The 20,615-nt window shown below is 39.1% G+C and overlaps 1 protein-coding gene across 1 annotated transcript; it reads right to left on the reverse strand.

The window, feature by feature from the left end:
- Positions 1-6,180: 6,180 nt before the first annotated feature.
- LOC131976416 (galanin receptor type 1-like) lies at positions 6,181-20,096 on the reverse strand. Its single transcript, XM_059339442.1, has 3 exons — positions 19,163-20,096; positions 19,002-19,067; positions 6,181-7,182 (listed from the first exon to the last, which is right to left on the reverse strand). Exons 1-3 carry the CDS (start codon positions 19,823-19,825, stop codon positions 6,862-6,864), a joined length of 1,050 nt encoding a protein of 349 aa, XP_059195425.1. The 5' UTR covers positions 19,826-20,096; the 3' UTR covers positions 6,181-6,861.
- Positions 20,097-20,615: the final 519 nt, after the last annotated feature.

The following is a 20,615-nucleotide window of genomic DNA, read 5'->3' on the forward strand; positions in this document are numbered from 1 at the left end:
TCAAAATTGTGACATTAATAGTGCTTTTTAAAAATAAATTATTTTTCAGATTTGTTTTTAAGTAACAAAATAAGAATAAAACAATGATAAAAACAAATAACCATTTGCTTTTTTGTTTGCATCTCCATAACATATATAAAGATTGGGACTTTAATTTGTTCAGGAAATATGGTCAGAACAACTTAAATGCTATAAAGGACACCCTATTAACGGATAAGAGTTGTTAAATGGGTTTAAACTTAAAATAAGCTTTTTGAAATTAGCTACTTTTTCACATTTCTGTTTCCAGTCACACACACATTATGGAGAAGTCACTTGTCACAGTCACATGACCACCATACCAGGGTGTTGAGTATGTGTTGCTTTGGGATTTAATGAGTTTAGGTGAAGCATAAAGATGAATATGGGAGATTCTAGATTTAAAGTGTTTGTTACACCGGTGTCACCATGGGTTCTTATAGGTTAAACTCATCACCAAAGGGAAGTCTAGAATGCAAATTTGATGTATTTAACTGCCTGTGAAAAAGCCCTATATTGTCGTTTTAGAGGGGAGGCGAGGTAGAGCACAACCTATTGTATATTCAGCTCAAATAACATTACCTTTTTACCAGGCCTTGTGGTCCTGTTTTGTTCAGTTTCCATACCAGGCAGTGATGTTCCCCACTCAGTATCTGAGGGTTTACCCAGAATTTCCTTAAGCATCTGAGGTGAAACAGCCATTGCCTTGATTTTCTTGGCATGCAGCGTCCAGGTCAGGCACTTGTTGATGTGGATACCAAAGAATTTGAAGCATGCCCACCCTCTCCACCAAGGACCCATTGAAATTAAGGGAGATGGCCTTCTGGCGCAATGACATGGCTCTAGAGCCTGTGGAAAAGCAAACAGTTCAGAGCTGGTTCGCAACTCAAGCTAACACAAACCACACAAGCACTGGCCGGGCACCGGCCGGGAACTGGCTCTGGTCGAAAAACCCTATGATTGGCCTGACCTTATCCTAACCTCTGACAGCACTAGGGGCAAGCATTTGTAGTTTGTTTACATACCTTGACCTCAGCAAGAAAGATGGTCACTCTTCCTGAATGCTGGTTGTGATCCTGCTCTGTAGCTGCTTTTGAATGTTGTATCAGTGATAAGCCATTGTACCCCGTAAGGTACAAATTCAAGACATTATTTCTGAAAGTGTACTGCTAGATTATAGCTGACTAGACTGTAAGACTTTACAAATACCCTCATAATGAGTAAGATTGTTGTTGTTTTTTTTTAACATAAGCTCAGAAACAATACAGCATGTAAAACTGGTCCCACTAACACAGTGTGATCCAATACAAAAGAAAACATCTCCAACTTACTCCCACAAGGTTTCATCCTCTGTAATTCTGGTCAAAATGTTAATGGTCAAGGGACAGCCATGTCCCTTGTTTCCTCTGGACCTGATTTTTATGTCAATGACCAAATATCCCTTGTGATACAACTCCTGCTTCTCATTCCAAAGATTATCAGCTATATCAGATGTTTTTCCCATGTACAAAATATAATGAGGGTGAAGTTCTATTTAACTCTTGCCCTCTTCATTCAGGACCATAAGCATACTTGCCCTGAAAAAGACCCTTTGTTGCTAGATATTCACAGTACAAGGCATCATGGGAAGAGACAGACTGTTTCCTCGGACCTCTCAGGAATCATTGGGTTGAGCTGATGCCAGGAAATGGTCCACACTAGTGTGTAATCAACGAAACCAAAATTCTGAGCTTGAACCCAACTGGTGGGAATATACTGCTATTTTCTCTATTTTGACCACAACCCATTTTGACAGTGAGGGAGGTGAGGGTTGAGCTTTTGTGTCTGTGAGGCTGAAGAAAAGCTCCTTTTATAGAAGCGAAGGCTTCAATGAGTTCAATTTTTTTATAGAGATTTTCATTTGCAAGAAGGAGTTTTGAAAAATGCAAGGCATGTGTTGTTTAAGGAATAAAAAAAATATATTCAAATGCCACAACGTTTAATATAATAGTATAATATAAGAAGCACTGCATAAAGACACAATCAAAAGCCTGGATATATTTCAAAATACCATCCAGATATTTAGTACTCCAGAGAGCCTTAACTGGTTCTCACATGTTGCATTTTCAAGCACAGAAAGATTAAACAGACAAGATTTTTTTTCTACTTAAGTTAAACTACACAGCTCAATTAATACAGGAATCAAGACTGAAAAAAAAACACGAGGAACACCTCAGTAAAATGCTGAAAAGCTGTACAAACATGATCATCTACATAAATGAATAAATAAAAACTGAAAATCCATCAAGAAAGCTCCACTAACAAAAAGCACCTTTATTCTCTCTGTTTATTTTCACATACTCTTTTTAATGGCATCCTAAAAGAGAAATCTTTTTGCCTTTTTACCACTAAAAACTGAAGGATGTCCAGAAAGTTGTATTTGCAAAATTAAAGGCAACACTTTAAAATACAGCCCACAAATTACAGTGTAAATCGTTTTCATTTTATTTACTCTTGACACAATATTGGTTTTAACATTAAGATCAACATTCAGTTTTCTATTAAACTTTGTTACTCAGGGGGATAGAACGTAGGCTACTATGTTTGATTATTGCAGAATAAGTAATGCTGCATATTAAAGTATTAAAATATTATTTTGTCAGTGACTTGAAACAACAAAATCGATTTCCAACGAGTCAGATAGCGTTTTGTCACGGCCCTCAGTGTACGATACACTGCAAAAAAAGAAAAGTTGAGTGAACTCAAAATTTCAAGGCAACAAACTTCGATAAAATTTTAAGTTGGATAATTAAACTAAATAGTTCAAGTTTTGTTTTTGAGTTTGCTCAACTCGGAATTTCTCTGGCATGATTGTAACGCCGCTATGAATGTTAGCTAATGTTGTGACCACAATTTTGAGTTAGCATTGATACGCTAATGGCTACTCTTGTAGCTGTAACAAGCAGCGCCGGTAGCATCAGTTAGCCGTTAGCATCAGTTAGCCGCTAGCTTTTGCTAATGACCGAATTTCACAACAAAGAAATAAGAGTTAGCAGAAGTATTGTCCCTTGTTTTTGAACCCCAACTTAAAGATATAAGTAACAATAACTCACCAACTTGTTTTTGAGCATACAACTGGCTTGCTTTGCTATGTCAGTAATTTATATTTCCAAGTTTTACCAAATGAAATCACTGTTTTAGGCCAAAAAATACAAGTTGGCTTTTTTGCAGTGTACCAAATGAACCTCTTTGCAACCTTGACTTGCCATTATTGGATTTATGAATATCTCAATTAACTTGACATTGAACTTGCTTGTAATTTTGAACATAATACTGTAGGACAGGAAATAAAAGCTGGTCTCAGTTCTTCCGTAACATCAGTTTTGATTTGTTGGTTCTGTTAAATCCAAAAACTACATGACTATTCTCCAGAAAACAGTCAAAGACAACTTTAGCTAAAGCTGTGGAGGTACACCCTTCTTCATATTAGGGCTAATGTTTTGTTCCCCATCAACAGTAATAATTACACTGTAATGTATGGGCTGTACTCTAAAGTCTTCACTGTAAGAAACATTTTTTTTGTTCATGTGCTTTTATATGGGTAAAAGGAAACAACACAATTTGTGTTCCTCGTCTGTAATATCTGCCACAGAAATTCCAATAATTCTCACAGCATCATGAGTCCACCATAATCTCACCAACAAATAGCCATGTTCCTTGCTACTGCTGCAATATGACACTGTTCTTCCCAAAAGTTCGACCAAATGTGTTGTTTATAGAGCACCTTAATATGACCCATATTTATGTTTGCAGTTAATGGTGCCCTCTGGTGTCTGTCGTAATTATAACAGACACAAAGGCAGAAGTGAAGTGAGTGTTAAAGTAAAGGGGGAAGCAAGGACACAGTATTTAAAAAACTAAAAGGGTGGGAAAGTGGTGAATGGGTGAAACAAACATTTTCACCTAGGAGAATGACACTCATGTCCTGTGTGAATACAAATAATTTTTTAGGTCACCAATGCAACACTTCATGGAGTTACATTAGCTATGTCACTAACTCACATATTGCAGTTTTTTAACCCTTTATCAGGCAAAGAACTATATTTGGTAACTTCAGGTAATATTTCGAGAAAAAAGTTGCAAATTTACTAGATTTAAAGTGGCAAATCTACAAGAAAAAAGGTCGCAGATTTAAGAGATTTAAAGTGGTAAATCTGTGCAAAAAAAGTTGCAGATTTATGAGAAAAAAGTGGGGAAAAGCAACTTTTTTCTCCCAGATTCACCACTTTAAATCTCATAAATCTGTGCATTTTTTTCTCGTAGGTTTGCCACTTTAATCTCGTAAATGTTTTTCTCAAAATATTATTTTTGTAGGTTTTTTTACACATTCTGGCAGTATGTAATATCCTCCAATATTATTATTATATAATATTGGATATAATATTATCCAATGTTGAAATTTGGAATTTGCAAGTATTTCAATGAGTGCCCTATTAAGGGTTAACTATCTTCTATAATGCCGAACAATGTAGTTTTGGGGGAGTAGTTCTTTAGCCTAAATGTAACTGCGGCCATTTCACAGAGTTAACGGCAAGGTTAACACGGCAACTGTTATGTTTATATGAGGACATGTTGGTCTCATGCCACCAGTCAGGTCACTAATTTCAGAAATCCTAGGGTCATATTTGAAGGTAGGAACAAACAACATATGTGGTGGTACGGTTTGCGGGTTACAGTTATATGCACATGTTCCATTTAACAACAATGTCCTCAGACCTGTGTGATTCTGAATGATTCTGCATGACCATCTGTATAGTCTGTGCTGTCATGAGCAAAGTCTCTCTGGGAGTAGTTGATGACTTTTACATCTTGCTAACAGGCAGGATTAGAGCCTGCTGATTACATTGATTAGTTCCTGCTCTCTGGATGAAGTTTGTGTTCTTCAGTCACACAGAAGACTCGCCTCCCTCTATGTCACACTTGACTGAAAATCCACACTGAAGTGAACTTGGAATCCTTGTTCAGATAAAAAGTGAATCATGGATGCGATAGATTCCTTCAAGTCCACAACTTCCATAAATGTACATAAAATACTGTGAGATACTGTAGGTCCAAGTTAAAGGTCATATATTGTTGGTTTTAATGATTTTCTTATACTGAGGTAAAGCTGCTGTGTGGAGGATTGGCACATCACATACATAGCATACACATTAGAATTCTTCATTTAGTCTACAGGATCTCCTGTTAGATTGTTTTTATGTTCTTTTGTTTTTTTTAATTTATCTTTACTAAAGACGGCTACCAGAAAGGGTGCAAACAAGCACTGAGCTGAGTTTACAGGCATATGTGAATACCAACTTCAGTGTCCATAATATTTACATCAAAAAAGGGCTTCAATCATACTGAATGCAATGATGATGGTAGTGTTTTTTCTTATCTACAGTGGTGACTTTTTGTTGGCAGTGCTGGGCAAATTATCAGAAAATTACTCTTTACATTACAGCTCAAGCATACCTTTTAACGATACCAAAACTTCACACCCGTAAACACACAGCCTTAATGTTGCTCTTAGATTAGTTTTATGAAGGTTAGAGGTGTCACAGGCTAAAGGAACTTAGAGCAGCTCCTGCCGCTGTTCAAAATATATATATATATCTTTATCTGGTTTTAGTAATTTGTTATTGTGCACTTCTGTATTCTCAGAAACATAATACATTTTTGTTTGTCTGAACCAACAAAATGTAAGCAAATGTGTGCAACACACCACATATGCAATATAGTAATTGAGGAGGCGTGTGCAAAAGCTGCTTTTCTACAATATTGTGAATACGTTTTAAGAGATATGTTTTCATTTTTGTGCAACAAATTAATTTTTGCTACTTCCTACTGCTAATTAGCTTGTGTGGGTAATGCTCCTCAATGCTTTCTACATTGCTTTAGATCATCGTGCTTCATGCTGCATTGCCTGCCTATCTGCCTGCCTGTTGCTTGCTACCCTGTGCTTATCCAGTCGTTTCAGTTAACTTGCAAGATCCATTCTCTCCACGTGCTGATGCGGCGTTGCCATTACCAAATGGTAGACACCAAACAAAAGACTTTGTTCCCTGCACCTGAGCACTTGTCGCCTCACCTGCCACTGTTGGATCCTGGAAAGACACTCCACCCCTCCCTCTGCACATTACACCAGCTGTAATCAATAAAAGATTTGTGTTTACACTGATAACCTGTCTCTTGAAGTGTGCATTTAGGTCCAGACCTCATGTAGCCCCTAATAATTATAATCCATTACTCATAACCAAAACATAATCACAATTCGGTAAAATGTTAGCAAGCAATGCTCAACACTGTCTTTTAGACAGAAAATACATTCAAACAAGAGTTGTACTTCAGCAGGTGATCATGCTGTGATTTGATATCATACATTAAAATAATCTTTAAAAAAACTCTACCAATTGAGATTTTTTAATACTTTTTAAGTCTGAAGGTACAGTGACCTTTTTTTTATTGGCTTGTAAATATATATCGTAATGTGCCATATGTAAATACTATTTACAATCAAAATGAGTTTCACTTTTGAGTTTTTCCTGAGATTCAAACTCCACAGGTTTAATTATGAAAGAAGATAACAGATAACAGATGGATGAAATAGGTAGTAAGCCTGCCCTGCAGCATCTCCTCTGGTCCAGGAATGAACAGTGCTTATGTGGAACAGTACAGCTGTAGCAATATCCAAGCGCTTAACATAAAAGAATCCACAAACATGCCTGATGGCTCTGTCACTATGACTTTACATTGAGTTTCAGAATGATGGTTGCCATTTTTCATTTCACGCGACCATCCACAATCCACACCTTGTTGTCAAGGTCAGACGTTGGTGCAGTTAGTCGACGGTGGAGTGTCCACTTTGCTGCGGATCTCCTTGATGTCATTGAGCGGGGAGTCACTGGATCCGATCTGGCATTTGAACACCTGCTTGTAAGCCTTCCTGAAGTTTTCTGACAGGAAGGCGTAAATGACCGGGTTGACCGACGAGTTGCTGTACGCCAGGCAGTGAGCGGCCACTCGTAACACAAAGGAGGCCTGGTTCAGCGGGAAGGTCCCGAATTCCACCCACAGGTAAACGACGTGATGCGGGAGCCAAGAGAGGCAGAACACCACCACCACCACCAGGACCGTCTGAGCAGTCTAAAAAGTCACAGATGGAGCACAGGAAACAGAATGATTTAGTCAGTGCCTTCAGGGACAACAGTAACAAAATGAATGTTGTACTCATGTTTAAGACTCATTCAGAAGATAAGAGAGAGTTTTGAGACATTATTTTCTTGGATAACATCCTTCTGTTTTCTGCTGCTGCTCTATAAGTTATAAGTAGTGCTATGATTCAGCAAAACTGCCTTTTATTATCAGCGGACTACACATTTACCTTGCAACAACTGCTGAAATTCATTTTTGTGTTACTTTCACTGAATAACGGTGTGTTCAGACCGGACGCGTAGCGAATATTTCGCGCGACAAGATTACATACAAAGGCAATGCAAACACGCGAATAGACGCAAATTTTTGCCGGTGACGCAAATGCCGCGATTGACGCGAATGTCGCGGCGCGAATGAAACAACGCGAATTCGCGTGAGTTCAATAAATTCAACTTTGGCGAAATATTCGCGTGACGCTGTGTCGGGACAGCCTATCAGCATTGAGATTCTGGACGACAGTGACGTCATGCATCCCGGGAACCCGCCTATTCCGGAAAAATGGAGGAGAAACTTATTGTTGCGGTCTGTGGGCTTCCCGAGCTTTTTGACACATCATCACCCTCCTACCGCAACCGGAACCATAAAGATCTTGCCTGGAGGAGGGTGAGTGAGGTCACCGGTCTGCCTGGTAAGTTGTGACAATGTGATTTCAACTATCTGTTGTAGCTACTTCTCTACAAAGTTAGCATTAGTATTAGCTAAATAGTCTCTTGGGCGAAAATTCGCGAGTTATTTACTCGCGCGAGTGACGCGAGTAAATTCAACTACTTGCGCGATCAACTCGCGCGAGTAACGCGACGCGAAAATTCGCTACGCGTCCGGTCTGAACACACCGTAATACTGTTTTCGCTATGGTTTAATAGAGTGCACTTCCTGGGTGAAATGAGACTGTAAGGTTTAACAGTTCCCCCAGGGTTCAACCCAGGGTTCAGCAAGTTAAAAGATTTTTTAAGACTTTTTAAATACTAATTATGAGATTTAATGCCAACTTCGAGGCAAAAATATGAAGGATATCACCGAAATATGCATATTTTTTTTACCATGTACTGACATTAATAGAACATTTCATTATCATGTTCATGTTAAATACACAATAACACTGCGAGGTGTGTGTGTGTGTGTGTGTGTACTGCATTCTTGGTATTTATTACTGTTATTGAGACGATGCATGTATGCGATGTGTCTGCCAAGCAAAAAGTCACATTATATCTTCCTTAAAGCTGCATTAAGGGTTTTTTTCCTCCTGCAGTCATAGAGCAACATTAGCATTTGGAGTCTTGCTTCAGGCATTTGTCTAATATTCTATTCCTTTTGGCTCTTTTTACCAACTCCAACAAAAAAATATCTGGCATATTAGCCACTAAATTATCCAATATGTTCACCAGCTTTCCCATCTACCATGTGGTGCTGGGAGGGCATTTGGGTTTAATGTTGCAGGCATCTTTTAGCTTTACTACTTGGTAATAATTACCTATGGGTTTTTATACAAAGAGTGACCTCTTCCATGCCTCACATAATCATTCAATCCATTGTTAATATAAAATATCGATCAGTGCAGCTTTGGCTTGATTAATATTAACTGTACTGCAGTTCCTTCTTTATTAGATGCAGTGGACCTATATGCATTCACTTTCATTCTAGTCCAAAGCCTTTTAAAGCTTTTAGTTGTAATACATTGAACTGAGCAGCACCAAATCAATCCTGACATTTCACTGAGCAGCTATACTACTGTAGATGTTTAAATCACACCCATATGAAAGTTATTCACTCATGCAGTACATTCTGTAGATAATATGGCACACTTGTGGATGACAATGAAATAATGGAAATTGTGATTAATCCATACAGTACAGTTCTCGTCTCATACATGTCTACACAGCTAGAGGGTCTTTCTGTGTTTAACAATCACACAAATATGATCACTCACTATCCTTATATAAGAAACAAAAATAACACCAAAATGATCACAAATGTGATTCATCATACATCTTCATGTGGCAATTATGGGAAACCAATTTTATGAAATGCCTAAGAGGAAAGTGGTGAAGGTTATTAGTTCAAGCAAGACTATCAGTAGAGCCTACAGGCTACAGCTGAAGGGTGTCATCATCATAAAAAATAAAAAAAAATAATTACATGCTGTCTGATCTGCTGAGCTCCTCCACTGCATATCTATGTAGCAAGTGGATTTATTCCTGAACTAATTACTTCCATCATAGAACCGAAAATAAATAAAAAATACTGAGGAGCCTGAAATTAACCACCAAGTTAGAAGTGATGGATAAAAGAAGTCAAATCTAACCAGAAATCACACAGATGATGTGACTGACAGACATATATATATATATATATATATATATATATATATATATATAAACACAGCAAAGCACAAAAGTGGGACATAATTAAATGCATGCAGAAATTATAACATACATGCTGACATTTGACATGCAGGCTTTAAATGTTGGACTGATGCTGCCATATTTGAAGCTGCCAAGGTAACAAGATTTAGAGACGGCCAATCGAATCTAAAGTTTCTAATAGTCCCACTACATTTCCTCTTCAGTAGCTCAGAAGAAACACACATAGTTTGACAATGTTTTATGGAAACACACAATTCTGTAAAGTGAAATATTTCAAGATGCAATCTTGGCTGCACTAGAAGTTTCAAATGCCTTGTGTGACACTTTATACATTAAAATTACTGAATTCCTAAAGTTCCTTTACTTTAAAATAAATGTCAACACAACTTGGGTTTATAATGTTAATAAGATGTTTTATCATTTTTTGTACCAAAAGGGACAAAACATTTCAGGAAAGTGTAGAATAGAAAAGTAGAGTCTCACAATGTGCTTTCTGCTTTAGTTGGTGGATGTGAGATTATACGATGCTTGAAAAGGCAGGGTTATGTTGCCATCCAACCTTCACTGTTTGGTTTAGTCTCACTGCTCTTATCAGCATCATTTGCAGCAGCAATCGGAAGCTGATTTCAGTGAAAACGCTCTAATAGATCCACTGTACACTACCTGCCTTTCACCAAAGGTCAGACACACAGAGTTAAATTGTGGAAAAGCAGCTCGGTGACATAATGGAGCATTTAAAGGGCCGGATATTTCCCTCAGGACTTGAGAGACCAAAAACAGAGCTAAAAGGAGAGTGAATATTGGACATAAAAGGGATTTTTTGTTGTTGTGTGTTTTATGTCTAAGCGTATAATGGGGACAATTTTTAGCTGTAAAACAAGCTACAATGTATTGCAAGGGACAACTTTGCACCAGTAATGGATGTCCACAAAAAGTGCTTGTTTTGCCACTGACAGGCTCAGATGTTTATTATCAATGCTTGACAACTTTATGGAAAGGTAGGGGGAGTTGGAGAAAGGAGTGGCAGGGAGAGTTTGTTGTGTTAGAGTAGTGAAATCCAGTGTTTCAATAAAAATAATGGTTCCTGTTCCTGCATTTCGTTTTTGCGCCAACAAATTGCCAATCAGAGTGGTTCGGGTCATTTTAGACTACCAACCAATACCATGGAGTTCCATTGAATATGAATGTGTGCTGGATGTGTAAACAGCTGACTGTGTACTAACACATTAACAACTTCTTAACATGATGATGATATATCAATGTTGTGTCAGTTTTTTGTGCTCTCCCCAAGTGGCCAAAGAAAAAGCCATAATCAATTCAGTAAATGAAGCAGTAGAATAAAAACAGAAGAAAGTCAGTATATCAGAAAGCTTTCCAAACTTTCTAACGGGTCTCCACTGATAAGCTGTATGACCATAATGATAACATGTCTGTGCAAATGTTTGTGCAGGCGGATGAAGTGCTTCATGATCATCATTTCAAAGTGAAATTCTCACAGTGGAGTGCAGCATCGATCAGTTTTACAGTAAACCTTATCGATCATATCAGAGATAAATGTCATTGAGTGGACTGTATCCCATTTGAAATGAAAGGTCAATATTGGAATGAGATATCAGGCCGACTATAATAGAGCAACAAAACGCACACACATACAGACACACACATACACAAAAGCAGAGTAACCACGGAGAGGTTCCCACAGAGCAGCATGTTAATAACCATGCTTTGTTTGGATAGCCTCTGTGACACATTCATATCTTCACCTCCACCCGCTGAGAGCCATCAGTTAGGCTAATATAAATAGAAGCATCGGCACAGGAAGGCAGAACTAATAAAATGCATGGCTTCCAGCCTCTCTTCTTGAGCGCACTCTCTCTACTTTTAATCCTGTTTTGTGGGAAGCTCTTGACTGGTCACTGCAATGCACCAAGTAATTGATTAAAGGCTTTCATGAAGTAATTTTAACATTGAGATATTAAGTTTACAATGATCCATCCTCTTGTGTATCACGGTTTTGCTAGTATTCAAGTGATGGAAGCTAGCTATCAGGAAACAAGATAGACTTTTTCTCGTTCTTCTTTCTGTGTTCTGGAAATCATTTTGTTGCTGAACTACCCTCCTATTTCCATAATAACGGCCTACATGTTTGTATACAGATCTTGCTGAGGTGATTTCTAGTTCAGCCACAATGAAAATTGTTGCAGGAAATATGTCAGCCAGGTGAAACTGAAAACTCATAATCATCAGGTTTTGATATTGCACCGGGAGAGCTCCATCACTCTAACAAGGTGCCAATTTTCTGCTTCATTAGACCAGAATGCATTGCAGCTGTAAGACTGGTTGGGTTTGGAGGAGGGTCTAAATATAGTTTACATCAGGATCAGGACAACTTAACCCATTGAAGCCTAAAACGGCTGTAAAAACTGCCTGTAAAACCTGCCTGTAAAACCGCTGGGCGATTTTAAAATAAGCCCCTAAAACCTGAAGTTTTTCTGGAAATTCAACAGAAGTGTCAACGCTTCTACTAAATAATAGATTTTTTTTTAGAAATGAAATTCAAAAAGTATTTGAGAGCTTATACAAATACTACAAAACGACATATCCGCTTTCCAGGCTTCAATGGGTTAATACATGTTCAAGCGGCAACCCCTGGGCAAGAACAGTGAAGCACATGCAGAAGTACTTAAAAACCTGCATTCTTTCTAACGACCAACAGGGGGCGACACCACCGGTTGCAAAAAGAAGTCAGTTTGTATGTAAGTTAATAGGGAAAAGACCTTATTTCTTACTTCATTTATTATATCAGTTCACATTGCCAAAATTAGTTTATGGTTTTAATTGTTAATGTCAAGTCTTTTTCTATATACAATGATAATTTTGTAAATTCTAATCACATTCAGAGTAAAGCATAAATAAGATAAAGCGTTGTATGCTTTGGGGCGCAGCTACTGGACAGTAGTTTTTCTGTTATCCTGCAGACGAATATAAATACAACTGTCCCAAAAAATAACCTCCCTTGGTTCCCAAAATTATCTTGAGACTTCGTCCAATATGAAGTAAAACGGTCCTAAAATGTTTTCAAATCGGGTTTTATGAAGTTATTTGTGGAAAGAAATGACTGCTCAAAAGCCTTGGGGTCCCCAAACCCCCATCACAATTATTTTTAAAATGTCCCTTTAAATTACTAATGAAGCTACTGAGAAATGATTATGTGATGCTGAGTGACACTGTTAATTAATTCAGTCAGCATAGTAACACTTCCTTCTGGATAGTAACAGTCAAAGCAGCAAGCAGATTAGTCTGTGAAGCGTTTTGGTCATTAGAACCTCCCTAATTCAGTTTACAGATGCTGTTAAACTATTTCATGAAGACTTGGCCAAATATTCATTTTTCGAAATTATCCATAACCATCTGTGTTCTCCGTCTGGTCTCCTAAATCTACAGTACTAATTACTGGCTTTTTAACCTCTGGTTCTGCGCTGAGAGTCCATTAAAAATATAATTGTTTGCCAAGTAAAATGAACCCCCAAAACTCCCTAGTTTCCCAAGGACATTAACCGGGGGCCATAGAAGAAAACAAAGATATTTCTTCTTATTTAACATGACATAAAACCAGACGGAAACAGAGATTTTTATGAGATGGATTTGTCACATCTATGCCCGAGGGCCTTACAGAGAGATTAAGGAAGATTTACTACTTGTATTTTTTTCAGATTTGGCTTTTGAGTATCTTGCTTGACTTTAGGCTTTAGGAGGCTGTCTGACTGAGGGTGATAACAAGTTCGTGGAGATGTATTTCACAACATCAGTGGGAGTAACCTTGCTCTCCCCAGCTGTCTCTGACATTATACTTCACAGGTCTGTTGGAGAGCTACACACACTTAAGTGAACCACACAAACTACTGATTAAACACTTCTCCCTGCTTTCCAATAAAGATGCTATGTGGCCTGATGCATTCATTTGTGTCATTTTATCTTTTGTGAAAAGCACCCCTTGCTTGTATGACAGGTCAGCTAATGTTTTTGGACAGCATATGAAACTAGAAAATTTCCTCTGGGGAAATTCTGAAAGGGTCACGGGGGCTACTGCCGGTGTGTGTACACTATGATGAGAATCTCTTCAGAGATTTCAAACAATAAAACAGTAAAGTTACCTGTGCCTGTCTGTGTTTGTGCGCGCGCACATGCATGCGTGCGTGCATGCGTGTGTCTGGTTCTCTCTTTCTGTGAGAGATGGATGAAAGGATTAAAGGCTTTGGGGTCGACCAATCAGAGCAGAGCAATCAACGGAAATTAACAGCTGTGGAATCTTCCACCACAGTGAGAGCAGCCAGAGGTGGACAGACTGGAATTTCTGGCCCCCGAACATTTTTGGCAAAACCATAATGCCTTTCATTGATCCGACTTCACTTTGAGCGTCCTGAGTTCTTCCTGAACAGCTACATATATTTTTTCTGAAGAAAAATGAAGAAACAGCTTTTTAAGAGTGATCTGAAAAACTGTTAAATATGCTTTTCTACAGAAATCTTCCTGTGTTTTTAATATAGGAGTCAATGGGGCTGTTGATACGTGTTGATGGCGCATCTGTGCGTCCTACTTACGTCGTGAAAAAATTTGTATTCCGTAGAGAAGCACACCAATCCAGATAAAACCGCATGTTTTGATATATAATTTGTCCGAGTAGCGTGACGAAATTGTGTCCGGAAGAGGAAGAAGAAAAAATTCACAGTAGTAGTGCTCGGTGCGATGCCCCGTGGCCCTAATGAGCTTGCAAACAAGACACCAACCTCATAATCACTACTCTGATTCAGAATTACCATTACTGCATTATAATTTCCCTTTGAGACAACAACCTAGTTTAGGCTTAATTAGTATGATATTTTGGGAGATACGCGTATTTGTCTTTTTGGAAAGAGTTGAATGGAAGATTTCAGGCTCATATATGTACAGTAAATATGAAGCTACATCCAGGATCAGCGTTGCCAACTTAGCGACTTTGTCGTTATATTTAGCGACTTTCAGACCCCCCTAGCGACTATTTTTCAAAAGCAACTAGCGACAAATCTAGTGACTTTTTCTGGTGTTATTGGAGACTCGTTCTTACTCTTCTTAAGTAAGAACAGCCCAGTCCTCCTGCAGGAGTCTCTCCCAGTCACAGAGCAGGGGATGTTAACCCCTCAGCGTCAAGTCTGCAAATCGCGCATGTGCGAAGTCCCCGCTGGCTGGCTTACAGTCTGTCTCTTTTGGATCACTTTTACCAGTCCTGAGGCCAGATAAAGGAGTTGTGTTTGGAATTGTGACAGAAGACAGTGCATTTGCAGTTCCAAACATATTTAGGGTGTTTTTATTGTGTCATTTAGCAACTTCGAGCGACTTTTAGGACAGCCAATAGCTACTATCCTTACTGAGGAGTTAGCAACACTGTCCGGGATAGTTAGCATAGCATTGCACAAACACTGGAAGCAGGTGGAATCAGCTAGCCTTGCCCTGTCTAAAGGTTTCACTTCCAATTTGTTAGATAAAAAGAAACACTTTGTCATGGCCCTCGGCATCTCATACCCTTTACCATCTGTATGAAATGCAACTGGCTTCCCATTAACCCCAATGTAAACCCATCCATGACACTGAAGCAACAGACACTATATAAAGAGCGCAAGGGAGAGCTGTGGTTGTGTCCTGTGTGAAACCAAGAGTCAATGTTGTTATTTGAAGTCAACTTATAAATAGATATGGCAAGTTCTACGTCAGCAACGTCACCGATATAACTGTTAGTAGTAAAGTAGAAAGTGTTGTTGTTAACCTCGACCCTGTTGTTTTTTTTTTTTAACTTTTAACTTTTTTAACCTTAACCGAGAGGTTTTATTGAAGATGGAAGTTGATTGTGAAAAGCATATGCATGTAACAAGCGGGAATTGACCTGTTATCCCTTACATGTCCGAAACTGATGCTAAAGGGTTACTTGTGCATCCATATCTGATGGCAAGGGGCACAATGGTTGGTAGCTGACGAGATGGCGGTGTTGAAACACCAGTCTCCGGAGGCGAAGTCCGGGGGAACCTCTCCCAACTACCATAAAGGTTACATCTAAGTGTCTAATATTGATGTGGATGGGTTTTTACGGGAGTAAATGGAAAGCCCAGTGCATCTCAAACACTGGCTTAAGGGTTCCTTGTGCTGGTGGTCACTGACCAAGCATCAGTATATGAAGAGTTCGGAGTGAGATGGCAGGACCACAGAAACTATTGTACATTGTGAGAAGTGACAGAAGATGATTTAACTGAAATCTGATGTCTATTTCTTAGAGAGATAGCAAGGAGCCAGAGTGGGTGCGCCAAGCAACCACTCCCTGTCTGAGCTCACTAATTAACACATTATAGCTTGTTTGTTTCATTTGTACAACAGCTGAAGAGAAACTGTGATGTTCTGAAGTCCTGTCATTAAGGCCAACAGCTTAAACTTTAGGAAGTCATTGCTTCCGGCCAAGAAGTAGTCCCTTACATAACCGTCCTTAAGTCAACTTTTTTTCCATTTTGGTTTGGAGATGGGAGGCTGGAGCTGATCCCAGAAGACCATGAACAAGAGGTGGATAACACCCTGGACTGGACACCAGTCAATCGCAAATCATTTCTAGATGGATTCATCAAAAACAATGTAGTGGAGTGGTTTAGAGGTGAGAATGTGTTTGTTTGCATTTATGAAGCACTTATCAAAGGCACATTTGTCTCACATTCATACACACATATACACACAGATGGCAGCAGGCCACCATGCAGAACACTGACCATCTGAAACAATTCAGGTTCAGTGTCTTGCTTAAGGACACTTCTGATGTGACCAGGGCAATTAGAGGACAACCCGCTGAGCTACAGCCGTCAGATGTTGTTACTTTTGGACAGAGCCAGGCTAACACTTTCCAGTCAAACTGGCTGTAGCTTCATATTTCAAACTGTCCTCACCCAAAAATTTTTTAAGATGGATCATGAGGACTATCACTGATACACTGGTAACAGCCAGAAAGACACACTGTAGAGTTAATAGGTAACACTGACCAGCAATGACATAAGACTGGGACAGATTGACACAAGGTATCCAACAGAACAGCCAGGTTATCTTTTTACAACAATGAGAGAAAGCAGACAGGGAGTCACAGAGACCCGTGACACAACAGGTGTCACGTCAAAACCTGTTCCCTCTTAAAAATGAGGTTTTCCTGGCAGCACCTTCACCTTCATTTCACACCATGGAAGAGAGTGAAAACAGCTCTGAGCGATGACTTTAACATTGCAGCTTATTTCTAATCCTCTTCAAAGCACTCATTGATCTGTAAGATTTGCATACCTAACTAATCTTATGGCATAAATAGAGGGTAAATAAAACACAAAAATAACAATTAGATGATCTATTTGGCTCCTGATGCAGATTAAACAAGGGGCAGACTATATCCTGCTATATTGTACATAAGTCATCTTATCATCCAAAACACCCTGGACAAAAACAGAGACACTGCAAAGGAAACACAGATTTTGGCACCATGCTAAGGACATCTACATGTCGCAGCTTTTAATGTGAAATAAATCACTCAGGTTGTTTATACTTTACACAGATTTGTGTGTAAACAGTCCATTCTGACATTAGTTATAGTTTAACAGTAGCAGGTAATTTATGTATCACAGTCTGGCTTTAATGTGCTGTTTGCCAACCGTTTGTCACCGAGCTGACGGTGTAGCATTCCCTCTGTGTATTCTCCGTCAGTACTTTGCACAGTGACCGCCGTAAATCATCATAATATACATTCCTCTTTTAAGCCCCATGCAATAAAAGAAGAGAGGTGCACATCAAAGCACATGCACATTCACATTCACATTCACATTCACATTCACGTCAATTCCTCTTTTCTCAGAGGACCAGCAGTGTGCACTCCTGGTTTCATAGCACAGATCGTACTGCAGAACTGACCAGCTGTGAAGGACACCGGTCAGACAGACAGACATCAGCAGATAACTGGCTCTCAGAGAAAACTAAATGACCTCCACCAGGAATAATGAAGGCAATATGGAGGTTTGATTGCACATCGTCTTTTGGCCACTTTGCACAAGTGTGCCAGTTAACAGTAAGCATTATAACATTAATATTCATCATTTCGGCCCTAAGAGAGAGACAATGGACATTGTTTTCCAATAGACTGCCTGTTGAATTGGAGGAAAGGCTGCAGGCTGACTAGCCCCTTGCTGAATAGTGTGTGCAGGTCTGTGGGTCAGTGTAGCTGTGATATATATCGTCCTAAAGGCCACTGACCCCTGCTGTGAATCCAATCATATGTCGAGAGAAGAAAAAGCAGCTGCTTAGTATATGAAATGCACATATACAAATAGATGGAGGATATTTTGGTAAAGGTACAACTTAAAAATCATGGTAGATAATTCTGTAATACTGAGTTGGGTTTAGGAGGTCACTTGTAAATCACAATAACAATTTGTATTTTCAGTGATTCAAGTAGAGTTAAATCGACTGATATTATCATCCGATATTGGCCTATCACTGACATATCGTTATCTGTCAGTATTAGTGTGCATGTGTACTTACATGCACCAATATGAAAACTTTTTTCAGAACATAGAAATGATGTAGAAATGATGCATTGGGTGAATTTTACATGGTGTTTGTTATTTTATTTTTTATTTATTCTATATTTAAAGGGTCAGCAATTGACTGATAGTGAACATACAGTATTGTATATATGATGTATAATAATTTAAAATATTCTTTGATAAAGTTATTTGCTTTGGAAAGAAGCCTACTGAGTACCTCTGCATGATTATATTGGTGCACAAATCCACATCACTGAGTTTAGTTTATTTGCACTGAGGTGAAGGATACAATACTACACAGGTGGTATTAATTGCGCAGCAGAGCAGAGTAAAAAAATAAAAGCAAATAAGATCAAATAGACACAAAAACATGTACAATAAAAATATGAAAACTTTAATTGGTGGACAGATGCAATGCCTCTCCAGTCACACATAATTCTATTTAGATCAAATATATTTTAAGTGTATTTTGAGGGTGATTAAGGGAGATTCACTATATTGGCCACCATATCAGTAATTGGTGAGTTTTCTTTTCAGAAATCAGTATCAGCTGCAAAAAACAATATCAGTCAGGCACTTGATGTAGGTATTATTTTCAGATTTGTTTTTACAGACTATGAACTAATCTTGCCATTTCACATTTACATTTTTAATCATTTTAAATCATGTGAATTGGTGTCAATAGGTAACAAATGAGCCCATTCGTCTGGTATCCAGTGTTTATTACTGTCAGACAACTTTGCCAACACATAGCTGTAATTTATGAAACAAACCCCTCCAAAAACAGCTTCATACATACCTTTTTCTTTGATGCCTCTGACTTTTTGGACATATTTCTTAGTTTTTTGTGCAAGTGATTTAAAACCTGTAATCAAGGAAATAGATGTAAGATATATGTGTGATAGTTCCAAACAAAATGTCCACAATTATTCAGTGACCCGTGTGAAAATCTTTCCTTACCTTTGCATAACAGAAGGAAATCAGCAGCAGAGGCAACACATAACCAAACACAAACATGCACACCACATAGACTTTCTTGTGGTTTGGATCTGGCCACATTTCCCAGCAGAACGTGTGATTCTGAACGTGTGAAATGTTCTGGTAATACATGACGGGCGCAGCCATGGCCAGGGACAGTATCCAAATCACCACCACCCCGATCAGAGCGTGCTTCGCCACCCGGATAGAGGAGGACTTTCTGGAGTGCACAATGGCAATGTATCTGTCCACGGACATGGCAGACAGGGTGAAGATGCTCACCAGCATGGACACGGTGAAGAAATAGTGAATGAATTTGCAAATAAATGCGCCCAGGACCCACATCGGCATCATGTAGATGGTGGACTGGAAAGGGACGCAGAAGAGCAGGTAGGAGAGGTCTGCTATGCTCAGGTTGAGGATGAATATGTTGGTGGTGCTCCGTGGTTTCCCCGGTTTGCTCCGGGCCAGCACGGTGATCACCATGGAGTTACCCAGAACCCCGAGCGTAAAGATGAGCCCGAAAACCAGCAGTGTGATGAAATTATCCGTGCCGATCCCGAATAAAAGTTTCTGGTCCTCTTCCTCCGCTCTGCTGAGGTTCCACGGCTCGTCAAAGAGCCAAACAGACTCCGATAAGTTCATGATTTATTTTTCCCCTTTAGATGAACCTGAAACGTTGCAAAATGACCTATAAGAGGTCTGCGTCCTTCTGCTTCATGACAGTTTTAAGAGCAAAGGTTTGTGGTCCGGTGCGTCTTCATGAGCGCACTCTTTTCGCTTTCTTGTGTCTAAATGTTTCTGTAAATCATCCGCTTTATTCTTAAACCTCACATTAGTGATGCGTATAATATAAACAGCGATCTACTTCACTCTGCAGCATGGTGTCACTGTGCGTCTTGGAGTCTTGTCCTGTTGCGCACCTGATGCATCTGCGCCGCTGATCCACTCTGTAGCCTGTGTCTTTGCGTGTGGACTTTTTCTCTCACATTATAACAGGGGCTGGGCTGTGCTGTTCACGTCAGCAGCCAGTATAACACCTCCCAATAAATGCTGAGGAGAGGAAAAAAAGGGAATATTTATCTGGATGCATTGTGTTTTTGGAACAATTCCAGTAAAATGTGTGTGTGTCAGAGGACAATGCAATTTACCTAGTCAGGCTCAATTATTTCTGACAATGTGGCTTGGGGACAGATGTCACTGTGATTATCCGCCTGGGTTATCAAAATTGCTACACAACAATCTCATTCGGCAGTCTTGCTGTGATTGCCTTATTTGAGTTCCATTCTCTTTGGGTATAAAAGTAAAAAAGGAGCAGATGATTCTACACTTTATATCAAGGTACAAATCCTAGAATTTAGCAATGATTTGGGATGATTTAATGGATATATTGAAGCAGGATGTGTCATGAATTCATGTTGCTCCTCGCTATCAC

The sequence above is a fragment of the Centropristis striata genome, chromosome 8, assembly GCF_030273125.1.
Source record: "Centropristis striata isolate RG_2023a ecotype Rhode Island chromosome 8, C.striata_1.0, whole genome shotgun sequence".
Lineage (NCBI taxonomy): Eukaryota > Metazoa > Chordata > Actinopteri > Perciformes > Serranidae > Centropristis > Centropristis striata.

Coding starts and splice junctions, on each gene's coding strand:
- LOC131976416 (XM_059339442.1), bottom strand. CDS start 19,825: ATGAACTTATCGGAGTCTGTTTGGCTCTTTGACGAGCCGTGGAACCTC. Junction 19,068..19,162: donor TTTCCTTCTGTTATGCAAAG/GTAAGGAAAGAT, acceptor CCTTGATTACAG/GTTTTAAATCACTTGCACAA. Junction 7,183..19,001: donor CAGAGGCATCAAAGAAAAAG/GTATGTATGAAG, acceptor GTGACTTTTTAG/ACTGCTCAGACGGTCCTGGT.